Source organism: Equus quagga, chromosome 10, assembly GCF_021613505.1.
Source record: "Equus quagga isolate Etosha38 chromosome 10, UCLA_HA_Equagga_1.0, whole genome shotgun sequence".
Classification (NCBI taxonomy): domain Eukaryota; kingdom Metazoa; phylum Chordata; class Mammalia; order Perissodactyla; family Equidae; genus Equus; species Equus quagga.
Window position 1 is genome coordinate 61,403,631 of NC_060276.1, and position 22,413 is coordinate 61,426,043.

The 22,413-nt window shown below is 36.6% G+C and overlaps 1 protein-coding gene across 1 annotated transcript in view; it reads left to right on the forward strand.

The window, feature by feature from the left end:
* The first annotated feature begins 5,724 nt into the window (after positions 1–5,724).
* The window catches only part of BRWD3 (bromodomain and WD repeat domain containing 3), a 116,196-nt gene continuing 99,507 nt past the window's right edge, over positions 5,725–22,413 (forward strand). Inside the window, exons 1-6 of the mRNA XM_046673240.1 lie at positions 5,725–5,938; positions 6,065–6,123; positions 6,326–6,355; positions 6,763–6,822; positions 17,934–18,084; positions 19,682–19,780. Of these exons, the coding sequence (XP_046529196.1) occupies positions 5,908–5,938; positions 6,065–6,123; positions 6,326–6,355; positions 6,763–6,822; positions 17,934–18,084; positions 19,682–19,780 (430 nt within the window). The 5' untranslated portion in view covers positions 5,725–5,907. The remainder of the gene's footprint in view (positions 5,939–6,064; positions 6,124–6,325; positions 6,356–6,762; positions 6,823–17,933; positions 18,085–19,681; positions 19,781–22,413) is intronic.

A 22,413-nucleotide genomic window follows, 5' to 3' on the forward strand; every position in this document is an offset into this window, starting at 1 on the left:
CCAGTCAAATTTGAGCTCCTTTAAAGGAATATTTCCCTAGGTCAGTTTTTGAGATTTGCTCTGACCTTAGGAGGGCTCTTTTCAGTTGTGTTTTTCCTCTGTTTCCATCCAGCAAACTAACCAGCCTAAGGTTTAGCCCATAATTTCCATGAATCTAAGAATTTCCTTCCAATTGTGTTTTACCACAACTTTCACTGTATTTAAGAGTGCTCTTAGGCTTGAATTTCTCCAAACTCAGTTCCTCTGGGGAAAGATTCAGAGCTCTCTCTTCTAAGCCCTGCTTCCCAACTTGGGCAAAATCTCTGAGCTACAGCTCTGGTACTGGGGACCAGGACAATGGCAAACTTCTCTCTGACATCTCTGCTTTTGGATATGAGTGCTCAGTATAGGAGGGGGGCAGCAGGCCTAGGTTTCTTTGCCTTGCCTCTCTTAGCACATATCTCCTGTGCCTCGACCCAGTGCAAGAGTGATTGAGGCCCCAGTATTCTTAGTGACATCATGTCCAAGATCTAGCCTTGTCCCATAGTGGAGGCTTAGTGAAAGTAGAAGTCCCCACTTCTTGGCTGCACTGTATTACAACTTAGCCTCAATAGGTAGTTGGGAGTTAGTATGAGAAACACTTATGTCTTGTCCCACTCAAGAACATAGCCTTTCAACTGAGAACTAGGGGGAGAGGAAACCTTGTTTTCTTGGTTGTTCTGCTCTACCATGGCGTTTCCATCTTGGTAAGTTTGAGGGGAAGTGGGTCTTGGTTCAAATACCATAGACATTCACTGTTCTTAAACTTTTAGTAGATTTTATTGAGTACATGATTTTTTCACTTGTTTTATGCCATTAGGACCATTTCCAGAGACTTTAAATGGTTGTTTACATTTTATAATTTTCACTATGGAGCTAGTTCACAAAGCTCTTCATGCTGTCATGATGGAAGTGGAACCTATCCATTCACATGTAATGTTACTATTGATGTAGTTGGATTTATGTCTGCCATTTTAATTTTGTTTTCTATTTGTCTCATGTCTTTTTTGTTCTACTTCTCCTTTCTTAGTTTCTTTTGCATTAACATTTTCTAGTGAAACTTTTTAATTCTTTTGTTTTTTCCCTACGTTTTTTCAGTGGTTCCTCTAGAGCTTACCATATATTTCTTAACTTAACGAATATAGTTCACTTTTATACTAACTTAGTCCTGTTGAGATATACAAATGTTACTCCTATATAGCTCTATTCCCTCTTCCTTCTTTTTTTTTGCTATTTTTGTTATGCATATTACACCTATGCAATATGTTAAAATATTTAACATATCATAATGTATGTGATATGTTTAAAGTTTAATACATTATTTTAATCATTACATTATATAATTTTGGGTTTTTTAAAGAAACCAAGATAGGCAAAGAAAGCAACTATTTATTTATACAGTGTGTTATATTAATCTTCTTATTTACCACTTCTGTCCCTCCATCTCAGGATTTTCTACTTTTTTTGCCATTCTAGGAAGAACTGTTAAATTTTCAACCTTGATCTTCCATTAAAATGTGATTTTTTTAAGAGCCAGAATAAAATAAATGATTTATTAGATTGAATTGTGTCCCTTCGGAAAGATATGTCCATGTCATAACCTCCAGTACATGTGAATATGACCTTATTTGAAAATAGCCTCTTCACAGATGTAAGTTAAGGTTCTCAAGATGAGATCATCCTGGATTTAGGGTGGGCCTCAAATCCAATCATTGGTGTCCTTATAAGAAAAAGAAGACAGAGACTTAACACAGGGACACATAAGTAAGAAGGCCATGTGAAGATGGAGGCAGAGATTGGAGTTATGTTGCCACAAACCAAGGAATGCCAGGAGCCACCCGACACTGGAAGAGGCAAAAAAGATTCTTCAGTAGAGATTTTAGAGGGAGTACGGCCATGGAGAAATTTCGATTTCAGACTTCTGGCCTACAGAACGTTGAGAACAAGTTTCTGCTGTCTTAAGTCACCTAGTTTGTGATACCTTGTTAGGGCAGCCCTAGGAAATTAATACACGTATAAGATAAACATTCCAGATTTTTTTCTATGTAAATCCATATTTGTTTTAGTTTATAAAATTTTCCTTCCTCTCCCAATTAAGAATTTGGCTACAGGGTTAAGATTACTGATTTTAATTGTGATAAAGTAATTCAAAGCATTAGGCTTATCTTGTACAAATGAACACTTTTTATGTTAACATATACATTTTAATAACTTTCCTTTTATCAACCTCATCATTACAGTCAAGAAAACAGCAAGGGGGGCCAGCCCAGTGGCACAGCGGTTAAGTGCGCACGTTCTGCTTTGGCGGCCTGGGGTCTGCTGGTTCGGATCCCAGGTGCAGACATGGCACTGCTCATCAAGCCATGCTGTGAAAGAAAGAAAGAGAGAGAGAGAGAAAGAGAGAGAGAGAGAAAGAAAGAGAGAAAGAGAGAAAGAAAGAAAGAAAGAAAGAAAGAAAGAAAGAAAGAAAGAAAGAAAGAGAAAACAGCAGGGAAGTTGGGCCAGTTTATTGATTTGTGACTTATCATCTCCAAATTCTCCCTTACTGACTGCTCTATGAAAATGGATCCAGGCGATTTAAACATTTTTCCTTTGGTCAGCTAGAATGGAAGCTTTGTCAGTAGAGGGAACCGGAAGGACAGTGGAGGAAGAAAGGGTTTTGCTTTCCCTTCCAGTGTGCTTATTGGGCAGGCTGCCCCTGCAACTTGTGCAACATTCTCCAGTGCCTGGCTCCTATACTGCATGGTTTTGGTACACCCAACAGCTTCCCCTGGCACCCTCCCTCTGGCGATTTTGTAGCAAAGTGCTTCCAGTGAGACACCTCCCTGTGAACATATGTCCTAATCACCCTAGAGTGCTGATTCCAGAGGGTAGGCTTCTAACAAGTTCCAGAGGGCAGTGTTCCAGCAACTTCCAGAGGATGGAGTTTCAGCAAGTTCTGCAGGTAAGGTACCACAGCATCCTTCCTGCCACTGAACGAGCCTCGGCTGGCTCTGTCCTCCCCAGCAAGGTCTGAATCTTAGCCCTGGGTAGAGAGTAGGGATTGATGGTACTCTCTCTCAGCTCTAAGGGTAGTGGTTATTATATCTGCTATTATATTATATAACTAGCCCTATATTCTTTAGTATTCTCTTTACTCCTTACTAGGCAATCCCTCATTACACAAATCTGTTATTGTTAATAATTCTGTATCTTAAACTTTCTCTATTTAAATTCTGTATGCTTTTTCTCTCCTGATTGCCCCCAAACTAATATGGAAGTTATCACTGGACTAACAATCTAACAATGCTCTATAAAGTTTGAAATATGACACAAATATATTCACATTCCTTTTACAGCAATTCCTGTGAAGTGGGTACAGCAATTGCTATTACAGTAGTCACCCTTTATCCATGGTTTCACTTTCCACAGTTTCAGTTACCTGTAGTCAACCATGGTCCAAAAATGTTAAATGGAAAATTCCAGAAATAAACAATTCATAAGCTTTAAACTGTGTGTTATTCTGAGTAGCATGAAGAAATCTCGAACTGTTCTGCTCCATCCTACCGGGATGTGAATCATCCCTTTGTCCAGTGTATGCACAGTGTATACTACTTGCCTGTTCACCACTTAGTAGTTGCCTTGGTCATCAGATTGACTGACACAGTATCACAGCGCTTGTATTCAAACAACCTTTATTTTACTTAATAATGCCCCCACAGCACAAGAGTAGCGATGCTGGCAATTTGAATATGCCACAGAGAAGCCATAAAGTGCTTCCTTTAAGTGAAAAAGTGAAAGTTCTCAATTTAATAAGGGAAGAAAGAAGTCATATGCTGAGGTTTCTGAGATCTACAGTAACTTTTATTACAGTATATTGTTATACTTGTTCTATTTTATTATTAGTTGTTAATCTCTTACTGTGACTAATTTATAAATTAAACTGTATCATAGGTATGTGTGCATAGGAAAAAACGTAATATATATAGGGTTTGGTATTATCCACAGTTTCAGGCATCCACTGGGGATCTTGGAAAGTATCCCTCATGGGTAATGGGGAGACTACCACATTCACATTTTATAGATGAGGAATAAAGATCACAGAATTTAAGTGAGTTGTCCTAAGTCACATAGTCAATTTTATCATCTATAAAATGGGGATAACAATAGAACCTAACTTCTAGGGTCATGATAAAGATTAAGTGAGGTCAAGTATGTAAAGTACTTAGTACATGGTAATGGCTTGATAAATGTTCACTGTTACATACATTATACTTGACCTGTAAAAAATATTCAGACACCCTGCAGTTTTGCTAAACTACTTGCAATTAGGTATCTAGGGCTTATATATATTTTCAATATCTAATTTTTTTTTCAGTTAATGTGATTTGTTTTATCCCGTACTATAGCATAACGACCAAAGACAGTCCTATCATATCACAATTACCTTGTGCGGCTATTTCTTTCTTAGGGGAAAAAGTGGCCAGTGAGAGCTAACCAACCTAGGCCAAGTTTATGTCAGCATAATGCAGCTCTAGGTCCACTGTGGTCTATGGTTGAACTCTGAGCGAGGAAACCAAATTCCTAAGAATCCGGCCCTAAACTTAAAGGTAAACCGTTTAATTTGAAAGTAAATAGTACATTCAGTTTAATCAGCATTCTGGTCTCATCACGTTCAGCTTCTATTAGTGACTTCTTTGGTCAAAGCTTCAAGTGGGACCAAGATATTAAGGGAAAGTAGGGAAGTAGACTCAGTTTACTATACCTGTGTCAATTACTCTACAAATCCTTTGATCACTTAAGATTTCAGTGAGCAAATACCGCAAGTCGGTACTGTACTAAGAGCTTGGGGCTATACATTAAACACCAAAAGCTGCCCCAAACTTGCAGAAACTACCCTGCATACAAACATGGAATAACACATAAAAATCCACGGTAATGTAAAATACTTTGGCAGTATTTGAAAATACAACTTAATATTATCCTATAGGAACGGAATATGGAACTTTCAGAAGGTGAAAAAAAAGGCTTCATGTCTTTTTTTCGTCAAATTCCTCCCATATGTTTACCAGAACTGAGGGACATTTTCAGAACTGGTCTTTCTCTGTAACAATATGAGCTCTGCATTCTGGACTGGGAAGTACAGCCTTTTCACCAGGTACAAAAATTATTTTAAAGAGAAATAAGGGACGACCAAGTTGGGGCTTCTTTCCCTCCCTCAGTCCCAAGATCCTGTAGCTCCTAGCCTCCCGTCCGCGGAGGAGAGACAAAAAAACAAAGCCTCTTGGCGGCCGGGAGGAAAACGAAGAAAGCAGCTAAGTCGAGCCCGCACCTCACACGTTCCTCACGATCACGCCAGAGAGAAGCGCTCCTCAACAGGAAAGGGCCGACTGCCCTCACAGGAAGGGCAACCGGCTGGGGAGCTCGCGGAAGAGAACGCTACCACTGAGTTCTACGCGGCTGCCAGAGCGTCGGCCGTCAGCTCACACCTCCCCCTCCTTCCGGGAGCGGTAGCTAGGCAACCGTCGGCCATCTGGGAGAGCGGAGGCCGGGCAGCTGCGTTAGTGCCTCTGGCGGCGAACTACCAGCGCTGCAGGCCCCTCTCACAGTTTTTACCCTCCCCTCTCTCCACCCCTTTTGCCCCCGCCCACCCCCTCCGCCACTTTGGCTCCTCCCTCCTCTTCTCTCTCTCCCTCTCCTTCCTCCTCCGCCTCCTCAGCTCTTGGGCTAGAATATCTATGGGTCGAAACGTGATGCGATGAATCCGAGAGAGACTGAAACTGGGACGAGGAGTGCGGCGGAAGCGGCGGGACTCCTGGGCATGGGGGCTTCACCACAATAGAGGCAGCGCCCCCACCCGCCCCCGCCAGCCCCTCCGGAGCGAAGCCCCCAAACCCCCTCGGGAAAAGGATGGCGGCGGCACCTACCCAGATCGAAGCCGGTGGGTAGCTGTGTCCGGGGGGCTAAGGAGATAGGTGCTTAGGGAGACGGCTGTCAGTTTCTTTTGAAAAAGCTTCTATTTCTCTTCTTTGCCTCCCTCTCAACCTCTTTTTCCCCTCTTCCTCAGAGCTGTATTACCTGATTGCTAGATTCTTGCAGTCCGGACCCTGCAACAAATCTGCTCAGGTGAGAGGCAGGAGGAGATCTGGGAGTCGTGGGGGAATGGTCCCAATGGGGAAATTGAGGCAGCGGGGTGCGCGGTTCGGCTGAGGGTGAGGGAAAGGCCGGCCTTGACTAGTCTTAGCGTCAGCGGCTGGGTTAGAAGTGGGAAGGGAGGAATGGGTTGATGGCCCGAGCTGCTCCTCATATCCGTTTCCCTTTTGCTCAGGTGCTAGTGCAGGAGCTCGAGGAGCATCAGGTACGGAGCCCCTTCGGGAAGAGGTGGGGAGGGTTGGGGTGAGACTGGAGGAAGGGGAGGGCAAGTCGGGGGGGAGGGCAGCGGCCGGGAGGGAGGCTTGGATCTGGGCACTCATGGCCGTTGTCACAGGGGTGAACCGGCTTCTTCCCTCAAAAGGGGCGGATATCGCTGGGGTCTTAACTCGCCCCCTCTTTATGCCTGTGGGAGGCGGTTTTTCAGGATTTCCTCTCCCTCGGCCTCCTCCCCCCCACACTCGTCTCGCTCTGAGGCAACAGCTATCGGGCCAAGAGAAATAAAGACGCTAAAGGGTCGAGGATCGGGACCCAGGCTGGGTCGGATTGATGGGGAGCGGAGGCTTGGCTTTTATCGTTTGCCCCCCCACCCCCTTTCTTTTCTCCGGCCCCCAGCTGATTCCGCGCCGCTTAGACTGGGAGGGGAAAGAGCACCGAAGAAGCTTCGAGGATCTGGTGAGTAAAGTTTTCGTTTCAACTTAACCCAACTCTTTCTCCACTCGCTCCCCACCTTGTTCCCCCAACCCGCCCCCGACCCCTCAGCCAACAGGGCTATAGAGCTCGCCGCTGAGCCCAAGAACGACAGCCCCTTCCCCCCTGCCCGCGAGTCGGAGAAAGGGTACCTTGCCCTCCCCTTGGCCTCGCTTGTTTCCACCCGAAAACTTTGAAGAATGTGAGTTGGTTATCAGAAATGCCGTATTGTGGATTATAAATACGTTACAAACATCGGGAAAGGCCCATTGTAGGGGGAAAACGGAGAGAAACCAGGGGGTTATCTTGGGGCACGTACCAAGGACTGACGCTGGCCAATGACAGCGTTGGTAACAACCCGGAGTTCCGGATTAGTGGAAGAAAACTGGTTTCTGGTTGGTCCTGGCTTGAAATACGGGAACTGAGGCCAGGCTTAGTCTTTTGGGGCGGGGGGAGGGGGGGGCGTACGGGGGAGGGGGCTTAGGAACGGAGTTGACCGACCCAGGATTGAGAAAAACCACACAATTAAAAATAATAGGGAACATCAAGCGAATTCCAAAATTTGCCGGATTTAGATATTTGACTACCGAATAAAAAGCATAGTCGTTGTATATCTCAGATTTTAGAAAATAGCTCATCAAATCATTATTAAATCGCGTTTGTGCAGATACATTTTCACTAAATAACAGCCATGGATTATGACCTTTTTGAGAATTGACGAAACACAATTTTGCAAGGAGACAACAATAGTCATGTTTTAAAATACAATGTACTTTAGTAAAGGAGGCATTGGATTGATTGTGTTCTTTCTCCTACGAGTATAATTCGTAGTGTAAATGCACCTTCTGTTCCTCATTGACACCCACAAAAAGGTGATCCTTTTTATTTTGGGGAGGATGTTCCCTTGTGTTAGCCGCTGGCACAGTGAATTGGAAGGAAATGAAAGGAGAACGGGGTGGTGTTACTAAAATCTAAATTCAGCTATCTTCCCTTGAAATAAGATCCAAATGGAGGAAAATCGGACAAAGTTAAAGAAAGTTGGAGGGGTACCATAGATTCTAAATGTAAATTAAATGATTTAAAATTTGTTTACAATAAGATAGTATGTAATTTGCTTTGGTGTGCATTTGGTATTTCTCTTTGTATTAAATTACAGAGGGCACTTTATTACTAAATTTTTTTATTATTTTTTTGCAAATCACAGAAAATGGTATAATTGTAGTAAGGAGAAGCTCTACCAGCTGTACTATTAATGGTAAAAAATTCTTAGATGGATAAAAATTATTTTTGAAAAACCACATGTATTACTAGTTTATTTAATTTGTAGTCAGACTTTTTGTTGGACTTAAGTCCTGCCGAAAAAAAGGGCAAAAAACAACAGTGCCTACCAATGTGTGTTTTGACACTTTATGACTTATGTGGTTTTGAAAATACAATTTTATACTTAGGTGTGTTCAAAATGTTTTTGTTTACATTTGTCTCCAAGTGGACCATTTTAAGCAAGTAGCAAAAGGAGACTTAAAAGGAAAAAGCTTTCCTAAATTAACTTGACAGTGATAAAAAGTAAATGAACGTCAAAATAATTAAAAATACAGTCTCCTAACCATACACACACAGAAAAACAAAAAAAACAAAACTCATTTTACAAGACTTCCTTTCCTTGTATTGTAAAGACGTATTTATGTAATTGTAATCAATGTCCATTTTATGCTTTATGTGTTCTTAACACTTCTGCATATACTTATCTGTATTTGAATGGTCATTGTTATTTTAATGGTAAGAAAAAATTCAGTTGTATTTAAGTTGCTGTGGTTGGAACTCAACTTCCAGTTAAGCATTTGGGTTGCTTCCAGTTTTTCACTAATATTTTTGCATAGTTAAGTAGTCTTTCTTCTTTTCTCTTTTTTTTTTTGAGTTATTGTCCTGGGCTATATTCCTAAAGTGGAGTTATCAGGTCAAAGGGTCTCATCAGTTTTATAGCTCTTGTTATATATTGTAAGATTGCTCTCCAGAAGATTGTACTAATTTATAATGTCACTTGGTAATTAGTGAGTTTTTTAAAATATTTTTTAATCTTCTGGTGGCTTTAATAGGTGAAAATAGCCTCTAGTTGGTTTAATTAGCACTTTTTTCCATTATTAGCGAGGCTTAAACTTTAACCAATTTTTTTTTTTAATTGTTGTTAATCCATTTGTATATCCCCACATATACTGGATTTTCACCTTTATCTTTTATTTGTTTTATATTTCCTTATACATTTCAAAATTTTTAAATACGCAGAATTTCTTCTCTTTGAACATTATCTGTAGTTTGGATAAATAGTGTATCTTTTTTTGTTTTTAATTTAGCTTTTATATTGTACACCTAGATTGTTTTTTTCCCACACTGGGATCTGGTTTTTCTAGTGATACTACATTTTGACAATATAGCCTTATTTTAAGTCAAATGTCTGTTCTCTACCTATAGATTTCATTGTAAGGGAAGATGGGGCAGGGCTGAGTGAGAATTTGAACAGAAGAAAAAGAAATGTAGAGGCTGAGAACTAAGTGTGCAGTGGTAGATTGATTGCTAGATTCATCAGTTGTATTGTTGATTACAATTATTTCACATCTGACCTCTGATTTTGAGTGGCTTCTTTGTGGGCAAGATGGATCTTTTTCCTTGGGGTACGTGTTTCTTAAAATGCTATTAGAACAATGGATTTATACAGTGTGATGTTTGATTTGGCTAAATGTTTTGAATTGAAATTTAGGACAAAGTATTTGTAAGTAGTATAATCTGGTGTGTTAATTTCTATAGCAACACTTCAAATTTAAGATGTACTGGCTTATGAAAAGGAAAGACTACAAATGCATAATGATGAGGTGAAAGACTACAAACAAGGATATCAACATACTGACTTGGGGTTGCATAGCCATGTATACTACATATTTGAAACAAAAGTCCTGCCTTTCAGTCCATATGTATACTTTCACTTGAATTGTCTGTACTGCTTAACTTCATTTATACAGAAGAATATTAAGATAATAAGTTCAATTTCTTCAACACTTCGTTATACTGTTACTATTACGTATTCTAGAAACCCCCTTTTTTCTTTTTTAAATCTGATTTAGTGTTTTTACTTATAATTTGGAACCCAAGGGAAGGTGCTTTTTTGTTAAAGCTACTGACAGGCAAGTATTGACATTTCTAGATCTGAAGTGCCTTTCAAAAAGTGAGTCCTTACATGAAATGTTTGTTAGTTTACGTTGAACCATAAGGTTTTTGAATATGGCATTCAAAATAAAACATTCTAAATTAATTTTCAGAATTTTAAGTAATGATATAGGGAGAAATTTCAAGTTATTGTGATTGTTTTTGAAGTTTGATCTGGGCATTTTTCTTTATTTCTGCTTGACTGTTAGTTACAACATAATAGAATTAGATTTACTTCTTAGAATTCATCTTAAGGTAGATAATTTAAATAATTACAGATGTCCTTTCATTTGTGGTGACCCTGTTGAATTGTTGGCTATTTTATTGCTTCCTCCTTGGACCTTTACTGGGGACAACAAACATAGTAATGAGCGGTGTGTGTGTGTGTGTGTGTGTGTGTGTATGTATAAATAGACAGGTTTTGTTAATATACAAATTTTGTATATTGAAATGGTGACTTGGAAACTTTTTTTAAAGACACATTTTAAGAGTTTTGAATCATTTTAAAGACACTCCTATCATAAGAGTGAACCAAAGGCATAATTATCTTTAAGTGTGGTATATATTTTTATATTTATTCAGCATTTTTCATCCATAGAATTGAAAGCACCAATTAGTGCTTACATTTGGAATGATAGAAATTATATTACCTTCATTTTATATACAAAAGACAAAGCAATTTTATGCTATTGAAAAAAGCTTTTATCAAGATTGTTTGTTCACTACTATCTTTAAAAAGAATACATACATCTATGATGATATATGTCATTATAAGAACTTGCATCTGCATATAACATATTGGAGTTTAAAATTGTTTTCACATTATCTCATTTGACCCTTACCAACTACTTTAAAACACTGTATTTGAATTCCAGACATACCTGTATTTTTTTCTTGCCTTACTCTGCTCATGTTCTCTAATTACTAGTAATAGTTTAAATTGTCTAATAGAACAGTAGAACGATCTTTGAGTGCTAGTAGCATAGTTATTGCATCTCTAAGTGTGGAAGCAATTTAAGCATGTGTGATTTATTAACTGCTATGTGGATACACAGCCATAGTTAGGAAGAACAGAATGCATCATGGGAAGCCAGAAAGCATGTGTTGCTCAACCCTGGTGTGGATATAATGCTGATAGGTATATGGCAGAGAGCAATCAGTGTCTGGAAACTAGTATTCCTCAGTACTGATTTGCTTGAGCCACGTGTGCACTCTTGCTATCTGTAATATGTTGGCTTTAGCTATTTGTCTGGATTGATCCTTGGCTTTTTTTTTCACCCTTAGGCTCTAGGAACATACTTTAAATGATTAAAATCCTTTTAGAGATTTATCATTAGTCCTAGGAGAACTAGTATCTGAGTACACATGAGATGGGATTAAGAAAGTGAAGAGAGCTGCTGTTAGGGACAAAGAATTTGGATTGGGTTAGTGTTCTTTGTAAAATTTTGTTCTGAAAGCACCTTTGTCAAATTTGAATATTACTTTAGTTTGTGTGTTTGTGTTCTTGTTTTACTGATGTTGATTACTGATTAATGAATAATTTTTTTTGGTAGGGAGCAAAATAGTAATTTAAAGCCAATTTAGTAGTTGTACCATATTTTAGAGATAGCCGTGTTTAACATTTCTCACATAGGATGATTTTGTGGGTAGTAGAAAAGACCATAAGATTCAATCTGTAAGATAGCTGTTTTTTGCTGAGTGACCCTGGGCAAGTTACTTAGCCTTTCAGAGATTTAATTTCCTCGTTTATATAATAAAAATCCTTACCTATTTTACAAGGTTGTTTTGTGAACCAAATGAGATAAATATGAAAGAATGCATTTTATTAATTGAAATGCTGTGCAAATGAATTGGTTACTACATTTTTTTTTTTTGAGGAAGATTAGCCCTGAGCTAACTACTGCCCATCCTCCTCTTTTTGCTGAGGAAGACCTGCCCTGAGCTAACATCCACGCCCATCTTCCTCTACTTTATACACTTTATACGTGGGACACCTACCACAGCATGGCTTTTGCCAAGCAGTGCCAGGTCCACACCCGGGATCCAAACCAGCAAACCCCGGGCTGCCAAGAAGTGAACCGTGCGCACTTGACCACTGCGCCACCGGGCTGGTCCCTGGTTACTACATTTTAAAAATAGGATAGAGAGGTTGAATGGCTAGCATGGAAATCTGGAGAACTATGACCCAAGAATTTACATTTTCTTAGCTAATTATTAGCACCTGGTTTTCCTAATATTTTATTAAGGTAAGGGACATATAAAATAGTACCATTAAAAAAAGAGTATTTAGAAAGTGTCAGAATTGAACCCAAAATGCGTGTTTGAAGTGCATCTGTGTTAACTCAAACAAGAAGTGATAATTATGTCAAAATATATTTAGTGTTTGCATTTTTATGAATTACAGAAAAATAATTCCCTATGATACTGGTATAGTATTCACTTTTTTAAGTGGGAGGTATGTCTTTTTGATGTCTTGTTGCAGGGATCCTCAACCCTTTTGATTGATATCTTCTTATCCTGAACTTATTTTCTATACATTATCGATAATTTCTTGTATTTGAATTTACCTTGTTGAAGATGTTTTCTCATGACCTTTGTTATCTACCATAGTGCTTTATGTTTAACTGGTCCTCAGTTATTATTTATTCAGTTTTCTTAACTTTTGTTAGAAGAATTCCATGACGTATTTTTTTAGGCTTATTTAATCTGCTAGCTGGTACTGAGTTGTTTTATTGGACCTTTCTCTACTGAGAAACTTGTAGGATGTGGGTGAGTCTCTTGTCCTTGTCTTAATATCATCTGTCCTCAAGGTTATAGTACTTGTAGTGCTTTCTTGAGGCAGTGTAACCCAGAGAATACTTGAGCCTTTGTGGGTTGCTCTGGCTGGCTCATTTATGAGGAAATCTTATAACTAATAAAAAGAAAAATGCTGTGAACAATGATTAACATTTTCAAAGGAAAGTGATAGGAAGTCTTAACACTTTATAGCCCACTCTGCTAACCAGTAGTATCACTACAATAGAAAAGCTTACCTGTTTTCTTTTCCTTTCTGCCCAGTTTTTCCCCCTCTCCTCCTTCAAATTTAGCAAACAGTAAAACAACATTTAAACTATAAAGATATAATATCAGATTATTGCAGACATTTATATTTTACTGAAAAATGTCAAGAAGAAAATAAACTATTAATTTTTTTGTTTTCTTCCAGTCTTTTTTTTTTTGTACGTGTAGTTTTTTCCTTCAATATCAGATGATAACTCTGGATAGAGTTTTTATACTTTTTCTTTTTTTAACAGCATTGTAGAGGAGCATCTTAAACATTGAGGAGATATTGTGTGCTAGTCACTGAGCAAAGTGCGTTTATTGGGTGGGGGGGGTGCCTTTCTCTTTGCCTGGAATGCCCTCCCTTCCCTATATCTGTCTTGTGAACTTTTACTTAGCTTTCAAGTGCGAGAATGGACATGAACCCCTACTCCCAGGCCAAATTTAGGTACTGTACTTCTTTGCTTCTTTAGCTCTCTGAACAAACCTCTGGGCATTTACAGCTTTGATTTATTTCTATTTAGTACTAGTTTATTTACCCCAGTGGGACTATGGGTTCCCTGAGGGCAGCAGTTCAATCTCCTTTCCATTGCATCCCTATACTTTAAATGTCTGAATGAATTAATGAATGCATGAGTGAATGATTTTGTTTTGGTTTTAACCAAATCATATGAGGTGGTTATCATTACTCCCTGTTTTACAGCTAAGGAAGCTCAGGCTCAAAGAGACGGGGTAACTTTTCAGGTCAAGAAAGTAGGAACTGAGGATCCTGGAAAAATTCAAATCTAGGTCCTTTCTACTGTATCACACTGCCAGAAAGAGTAACAGCTAGTAAATTTTAGAGCCTGAATAATCCAGGCTCTCAGACTTCAGAGTACCATGCTTGTCTCTATACTATACTTATATCGATGTATTTAAAACCTTGCTATATTTTTCAACATCTGTTTTGTTTTCTGTCCCTAAATATCAAAAATCATGCGACTAATTTTCTGTATGTACTTCTTCTATCTCCCCCACCAAAAAAAATATAAAAATTTTTTTAGATAAAATGTTGCCTTTTACTTCTTAAGCATATGATCCCAGTTTGATTCTTCTTTTTACCTGTGTAGGCATGATCTTAGAAAACAAAACACATAAACAATTCTCTGTTTTGTGTTTTAGAGTTACTTGTCTGATCGTATTATTTCTAAAAGCTAAAGTAAAAATGATATCATTGCCATTTGAAAATTAGTATTTCAAATATAGTTCTTGGTATAGGCCTGGCCCCCTGAGATTAGGTGCCTTTTGCATTTTATTCAGTGCCCAGCTGGACTCCTTTTAACTAATTATGATGAGTAGGATCATCTCAGTGAGCCCTCTGGTCTTCTCAGTTGTCATGATTCTGATGTGTGATAATTCAGTTTGATTTTCTCTTTAGGTCAGCCAATCTTCCTACCAAGAAGGTATATATTCTAGGTTTCATTTAATTTATTTCAGTTTATTCAAATTTATAGTTTTAATTTTTTGCAGTCTTTGTGTTGTCTTCATAATTTTTTAACTGCCCTACTAGGACAGTAATAGAGCAGTGGGCAAGGAGACCCAGATTCATTCCTTGTGACCATTGGACTTCACTTTTCTGGATCTGTTTTTCCTACTGTAAAATGTGGGGTTAGGTTGATTATGTATAAGGATCCTTCCAATTCAGGGATTCTGTAATTTAACTTTTTGGAGCTGTTTTCTAGAATAACATAGAAGTTTATCTTATACTCTTGAAGTTTGTTTTTAGAGAATACTTTTCTTCTGCAGATCTGAAAGCACTTGTCCTGTTACTTGTTGGCATTATATTTCAGAAAGAGAAATATGGCTAAATAACTGAAATTAGAATATTTGAACTTTAACTGAAAAGTGACTCATAATATTAAGTCACAAATTTCATAGAATATTTTAAATACATACTTTTAATAATACATTTTATTATATATTACATTGTATTCATACATAATTCTAATGTAGAATTTTAAAAACTTAAAAAATAATTACTGAGGATAGATGAGTGCTTATGCCTAAAAAGATCACCTTTAAAAAATTCCAGCTTTAATCAAAGTAAATGGATTGAAGTAAATGTTAACTACCACTTATAAGTTCTGAAGTTTGATTTAGAAGAAATTATTATTGCAAGAAGTACGCTGATATAGTCTGGAAGCCTGTTAATGTTGTTTAAAAAAGAGAAACTATCATGTTTAAACTCAAAAGTATTTTTATTATTGTGTTGATAGATTCTGTGTTTCTCTAGTACTGTTTTATAATCAAATTTTTTTTGATTTCAGAGGAATGGACTGTCTGAATGGGACCACTTAGAAATTGAGCAATTTTCTATTGTAGGGTGAAAATCAAACTTGTGAAATTTATTTAATAGTTTACAATACAAATCTTCAAGGGGAGAATTTGGGATTAGATAAGCCTTGTTTTAGTTGTTTAACGATTTTGTAGTTTTAAATTATTAGTGAAGAATTGATAAAAAAATTTTATATAATTAGCTGAAGATCAAACATCATTGTTTCTATGAAATGAAGTAGCCAGGGGGCTTAAGATGTCAGTTTAAGATATAATTCTGACAGATTTTCTGTAAGAGGATAATTCTAAAAATTCATATTAGAGAACTCCCATTTTCTGGATTATATATTGCTGGATATATTGCAATTTCTTGGATAGTTACTTAGATTTTTGTAACAGGTGAATAACTCTTGAGATGGTAATAGGATGAAGAAAAGAAAATTTTTAGAAAAGAAAATGCCAGTAAAGACATCAACTACCATCCTATGAAAAGACTCATATAGCATTTACTTGATTAAAAAGTAATGACTGATATCAGAAGCCCAGTTTATCCAAGACAGTGTTGGGGGGGAAAATGGCATAAGTTATTATAGATCTTAATATGCAATATTTAAGTATTTTCTTTGAGATATATATTTTTAGGGGTATTAACTATGTTTTCATGTGGGCATGTTTAGGAAATGCCCTAATACAGAGGGAATGAATTACAAATTAGGATTTTAGGATATCAGTGTCTGTAGATAACAAGAAATGGTTTTTAGATGGAAACATCAGCTGCTTTGGGTTTAATATTACCTGTATATTTTACTGAAAGATACTTCTATATAGTTATTTGCTTGAGAAAAAAACTAGAGATGTGAGAAATAACTGAGAGAATTTGCTTGATCCTTTGTTCCCATTCAGAAGTTAAACCTTGTAGATGCAGATAATACAGTAAGCAGGTTAAGTTGCCATTCTTCCTGAGCATTGTGACAGTTGCCCAGGCTGTACTTTTTTTTTTTTGAGGAAGCTCAGCCCTGAGCTAACATCTGCCAATCCTCCTCTTTTTGCTGAGGAAGACTGGCCCTGAGCTAACATCCGGGCCCATCTTCCTCTACTTCATATGTGGGATGCCTGCCACAGCATGGCTTGATGAGAGGTGCCATGTCTGCACCCGGGATCCGAACCAGTGAACCCCAGGCCGCCAAAGTGGAACATGCGCACTTAACTGCTGCACCACTGGGCTGGACCCTCCCAGGCTGTGCTTATTTTGGTAGATTAAAATTGGTTTTTGTAAGGACTTACAAAACATAATTGGCGGGAAATAATTTTTAAAAATCACAATAGAATCACTTATTCCTAGAATTCTGAATACATGTTGGATTGTAGTTCTTTGACCTGTTTGCTAAGAAAACAAGAAAAGGCACTCAAATGTGAGAATCTACAATTTTTCCTCTATGTATTCATGTGATATTGCTTATAAATAGACTTTATTTTGGTTTCTATTCCTCATTGATTTGATGATCAAATATTTATCGAGAACACACAATCTCTTCTCTCATGGTAATCATTAGGAATGATTTTACAAAATTATTCTTTTGTGTTGTATTGTTCTTGACCTGGTGGTGGTTCTCTGTATTGTATGTGATGATAGACATATGTATTTATATTTTTCTCCTCTCTCTCTATATAAAATATTATTAAAATTGGCATTGTAGCCAGAAATAGATTGATTTCAGGACCTTATGTCAGGATGAGAATGTAGATTTTTTTTTATCTAAGCATTTTTAATATTCTAGTTTTCTCTGTTTACTGTTTTAATAATTAGGTATTTATGAAACACATCAGGGACTTGAACATTAGCTTAGATAAAAAATGAAAAATTTTGTTGTTTTATTGTCTCATCGCTATCTACCTATGTTAACCATCTTCAGGAATTTACTTGTGTGTTTTAAAAATGAGTTAATGTTGCAATGAACTTTGAGCACATAGTTGTTTAGGGCATGATATTTATAAAATCATTAATTTGATACTATTTTGGAAATTAGTTAACTTTCTTAGGAAAAACAGTTGTGCTTTATTAAGCAAATGTGTCCTGTTAATCCTAAAGGGACTTAGGTGAAAGTTTGGTGTAAGTAATACTTTTTGTTTGCGTTCTTAACATTGGTATAGAATCTAGAGCCTCTGATTTTTTATCATTTCATCATTATTGAATAAATTGAGTACTGGTAGAGTTGACCTGTCATCTTTGTACTTTAATTTTAGACGTGCTGACTTTTGCTGTTTTGTAATACTTATTTCCTAAGATTAACAGCTAGGCAAATGATTTAATCAAGGCATGCAAAAGTAAGTTAGAGTGCTGTGTCATTTAAATCTTATGACATCTAAATGTGCTTAATTTTTGTAGCTGTGTCTTAAGTTTAGTTTAAATATTAAATATTTAAAATGTTATTTTCTTGATTCCATATTTTATAATTGTACTTTGCTCCGTGATGGAACAGTTTGGTAATGGAATAGATTAAGGCCTTTAAACCAAATTTGTTTTCCTGTGTTTTATGTATGCTTTTTAGGTGGCAGCCAATGCACACATTCCTCCAGACTACCTCCTTAAAATTTGTGAGCGGATTGGTCCCTTACTAGATAAGGAGATCCCTCAGAGCGTTCCTGGGGTGCAGACATTGCTAGGTGTTGGTCGGCAGTCTCTGTTAAGGGATGCCAAAGGTAAGATTTTCACAGTTTTAATAAGAGGGAGTGGAGAGCAGCATATTTTTATGTTAAGTAAATGTTCCCATGCTTTTCTAAATACTAATGTTCTTCTAGTTTTTCTTATCTTGCCAATCTTGTGTTTTTGTTCTTAGTTTACAAGTAATCTTTTAGAGGCCTAAAAAGGAGCCCTTTTCCGTAAAACAGTGATACTGTAGAGGTAAAGAATATAAAATCTCTTTGTAATCCTGTGGAATAGAGATCTCAAAAGATCACTACTCATAGTATAAATGCTTAAGATATTCTTTCATTACATTTTAATGTTCTTAATTGTTATGAGTCTTGATATTATCCTAATCACATTGTATATTTCATAATGGGTAAATAAAAATGATGATATGTAAAAATTTTTATAATTGAAAATATTTAGACAAAAATATCAACCCGTCAGTGACTGTTCAATAACAGCTTCTCTCTTCCACTATTTCTCAGGCTTTTACAGATTTTCTCCAAAGTTTTACACGGAACCCCTATATATGTAATATATAAAGTAGTATTTTATGAACATAAAAATGTGAGATTAGGTGTTAATGATGCCTCTTAGTGAATAATACTTCAGGTCTAGCAACCAGTTTATTTCTATGTTTAATTTTATTATAATGTTTTTAAAAATCCTAATTCACAAAGATAAATAGTTGAATAAATCATACCGGTTTTTAAACATCTCATTTTATCATTTAAGGAAATTGTCCTATTCAGTTAATTTGGATGCTTTCAAGAGAATAGTAGAATATTTTTGTTTCAAAGTTGAATTATTAGGAATATTTCATATTTGCTTGAGTTTTTTGACATAAACCTAAAAGACAAAAAACACAACTATTTATAGTTGGTTATCATCTGATTTGCAATGTTGAAACCTGTTGTGGCACAATTAGCAGGCATTCCATAGCATGAGCATGTAACAAGTATAAATGTTTCTGAATTTTACCCAGCATATTTGTGCTGTAGTCATATCCTTGCTTATACAGTTTTATACGAGTAGATGTGTATAAGCCTAAAGATCAAGAAGGAGCAATGTAAACTTAAAACCTTATTAATCCATGGCATAATTACATACGATTCAAATATATGTACAATGGAAGCTTTAGTTCTAGATCAGCACAGAAATAAATTATTCTGGTGATATATTAAGGTGTTGCTGTTTACCAGTCATAACATGGTTTATAACACGTTTAAACTTATGCATGTTACTTTTTTGTTTGTTTTTCTTTGTTTTTGTGTGTGTGTGTGTGAAGAAGATTGGCCCTGAGCTAACATCTGTGCCGATCTTCCTCCATTTGTATGTGGGATGCCACCACAGCATGGCTTGATGAGCGATGTTTAGGTCTGTGCCCAGGATCTGAACCCGTGAACCCTGAGCCGCCCCAGTGGAGCGTGCAAATTTAACCACTATGACACCAGGCTGGCCTCTGCATGTTACTTTTTATTGTGGTGTTTTAATAGTTAAAAATGTATTCTGAAATTGAAAATAGACATTTGCCTCTGAGGTATAGTTAAAAAAAGACAAACGAACACTGTTCTATTCCTTGACTGACTTTTGAATCTTTTTCTGTAGACTGTAAGAGTACACTATGGAATGGGTCTGCTTTTGCAGCTCTACATAGAGGCAGACCTCCAGAACTACCTGTAAATTATGTGAAACCTCCAAACGTGGGTGAGTAATGTCCATGTGAGTTATAAACATATTCTTGATTTGTTCCTTCCTGAACTCATTATAAAGCCAAAAATAGGTACCAGAATTAAATTCCAAGTATAAACAAACTGCTTACATTCTTGAGGAGTTTCATGGTGGGTCCAGATATTTTATAGCATTTTTACTTTAAGCAAATATAATCATGGTTTTATAAAAGATGACCTTGTTTTCTTTATTTCATTTCTTCCTTCCTTCCTTCCTCCTTTCCTCTGTCTCTCTCTCTTTCTTTCTTTCTTTTTTCTTAGCAGAAGCATTTCTTTTTTTACGTGCTACAGGTGTTTTTTAACCGTATGAATGTCTATTTACATATCTATGTGCTAAGCTCAAAAATTTTACAGGAAACTATGTAAAGATTGCTTTCAGAAGGAAACAAAAGTACATTCTGCTTATATCTGCTTGCCAAATTTATAATGATGTAATAAATTTTATATGTCTTTATTAAAATGAAAAATCACTTGTCCCACTTATAGTTTACTAAAATTCACATGTCCGATTCAGAGTTTTTCTGGGACATCTCTGATCAGACCATTATGAAGAAATACTAGTAGTGGTTCCCAAGGAGATCTAGCTACAAAAGCATATATACTAAAGTTAACTCTTACAAAGAAGGTACAAAACCAAGCATCTAGATGAGTAACTGCCACTCTACTTCCCTAGTTTCTCACTCTTCTAAAACATTGTTATTTCATATAGTGCCTATTGCCTAGAGTATCTGCCTTAAATTGGAAAATAATACTTTTTTTCAATTTTATGTAATAAGCTTATAGAACTTATTTACCCTGAGGTTAAATAAATTTAGGCTAGAAGTAATTTTAAAAGATATTTGGATAAAATCGTTGATAAAGATTCATAAGGGTTATTAAGGTAAATTGGGTACTTTAATGTATATTGCCAACAGTACTCTTCCATAGCTTGTATATTACTGGGGAAAAGTACACTACTGGATTAGGTCTAATTGAACTTGGTCTTTTTCACTTCTTTTTTTGTTTTTAGAGTTAGTTCATCTGCCCTTCAGAATTTTCCAGTGTTCACTTTTTCCTTAAAGCTTTATTCATAATTAATTTATTGAATTGGATTGAGATAGCTTTTATTAGTCATGCATTTATTTATGTTCAAAAGATAGAATATTTTTCGCCACACAACATTATTTGTAATGCTTTATATGTCCTTCAGTGGTCACAGGTGAAGCACTATTAGCCTTTGAAGTGTTAGTTTTTCAATCTTTCTTTATTCTTTCTTCCCTTTTCAAAAAGTCTTTTAACTATGCACAAAAATTCAAACTTCTGCTGATTTTGTGCAGTAAATGCTTTACATTCTCCCTTAAATCACTTTGTTGTTCTTACAGTAATTATTTAGGAATTTTAGACCCTGGCATTGATGCTTTCACGCCTTAAATCTGCCCTGTTATTTGAGGAGGAGCTGTTAGAATAGAGATAATTCAATCATGTCTTTTTGTGTAGTATATACCAGTTAAGATCCTTAAGTTTAGGATATTTAGAATTCAGAACCGGATGAAAGCTCAAAGTAGTTTACTAGGAAAGTAAGCAAGATGAAGAAGAAATCTTTTTAAATTTGTGATTTGACACGGTTTTCTCATTGTGGGCTACAGTTCTCCACAGCCGCTTTAAAAATCAATGTTTTTTACTTTTCCAGTGAAAATAAAACTTAAGGTAAATCTTGAAAGTTTCTTCAAAGAATTTTAGGATTAGAAAGAATTTTAGCAACACTATTTCTTGATAAAATGGTTTCTTTGTCAAGTAAATGTGGGAAACAATGAGTTTAAAAAATACGGAAAAAATGAATGCTGTGTAGGACTACTCAGAGCCTTTCATATGCTAAAAGGCATTGTTAATCACCTGATGGGGAGCATTTCCTAACTAATTTGACAGTGGAAATTCTTTTCCCAGGATACCTGTGACTTTCTGAAAGTTTGCTGGGAACAGATTTGGGAAACTGGATTGTAAACCCCTGTTTAGAGCAGAAACCCAAAGCCCAGAGAAATATGTGACTGCCATGAGTTGCACTGCTTGCCCTCCAAACAGTCTATCTCTAAACCATTTCACGGTCAGATGTCACCATACTTAACTTGTTCTAACAGATCTACACTTATAGAGCTCCAAAGATAGAGGATTAGCCACATTACATTTATTTTTTATGTCAAAGATTCACATAAAACTCTCCCTTTTTAAGTGTGCAGTTCAATGAGTTTTGAGAAATGTATATATTTGTATAATCACCCACACAGTAAAAATATAGAACATTTCTGTCAGCCCCGAAATTTCCTTCATGCCTCGTTGCAGTCAGTCTCCTACCTGTCCCTCAACCATTAGAAACCACTAATCTCTGTCATTGTACTTTTGCCTTATTTAGCATGTCATCTAAATGACATCATACCCATATAGCCTTTTGTGTCTGATTTCTCTTGGACCTAATACTTTTTTGATTCATGCGTGTCATTTCATGTATCAGTAATTTGTTGCTTTTTGTTACCAAGTAGTGTACCATTGTATGGATATACCACAATCTGTCCATTCACCAATTGATGGACATTTGAGTTGTTCCAGATTTTGGCAGTTACAAATACAACTACTATA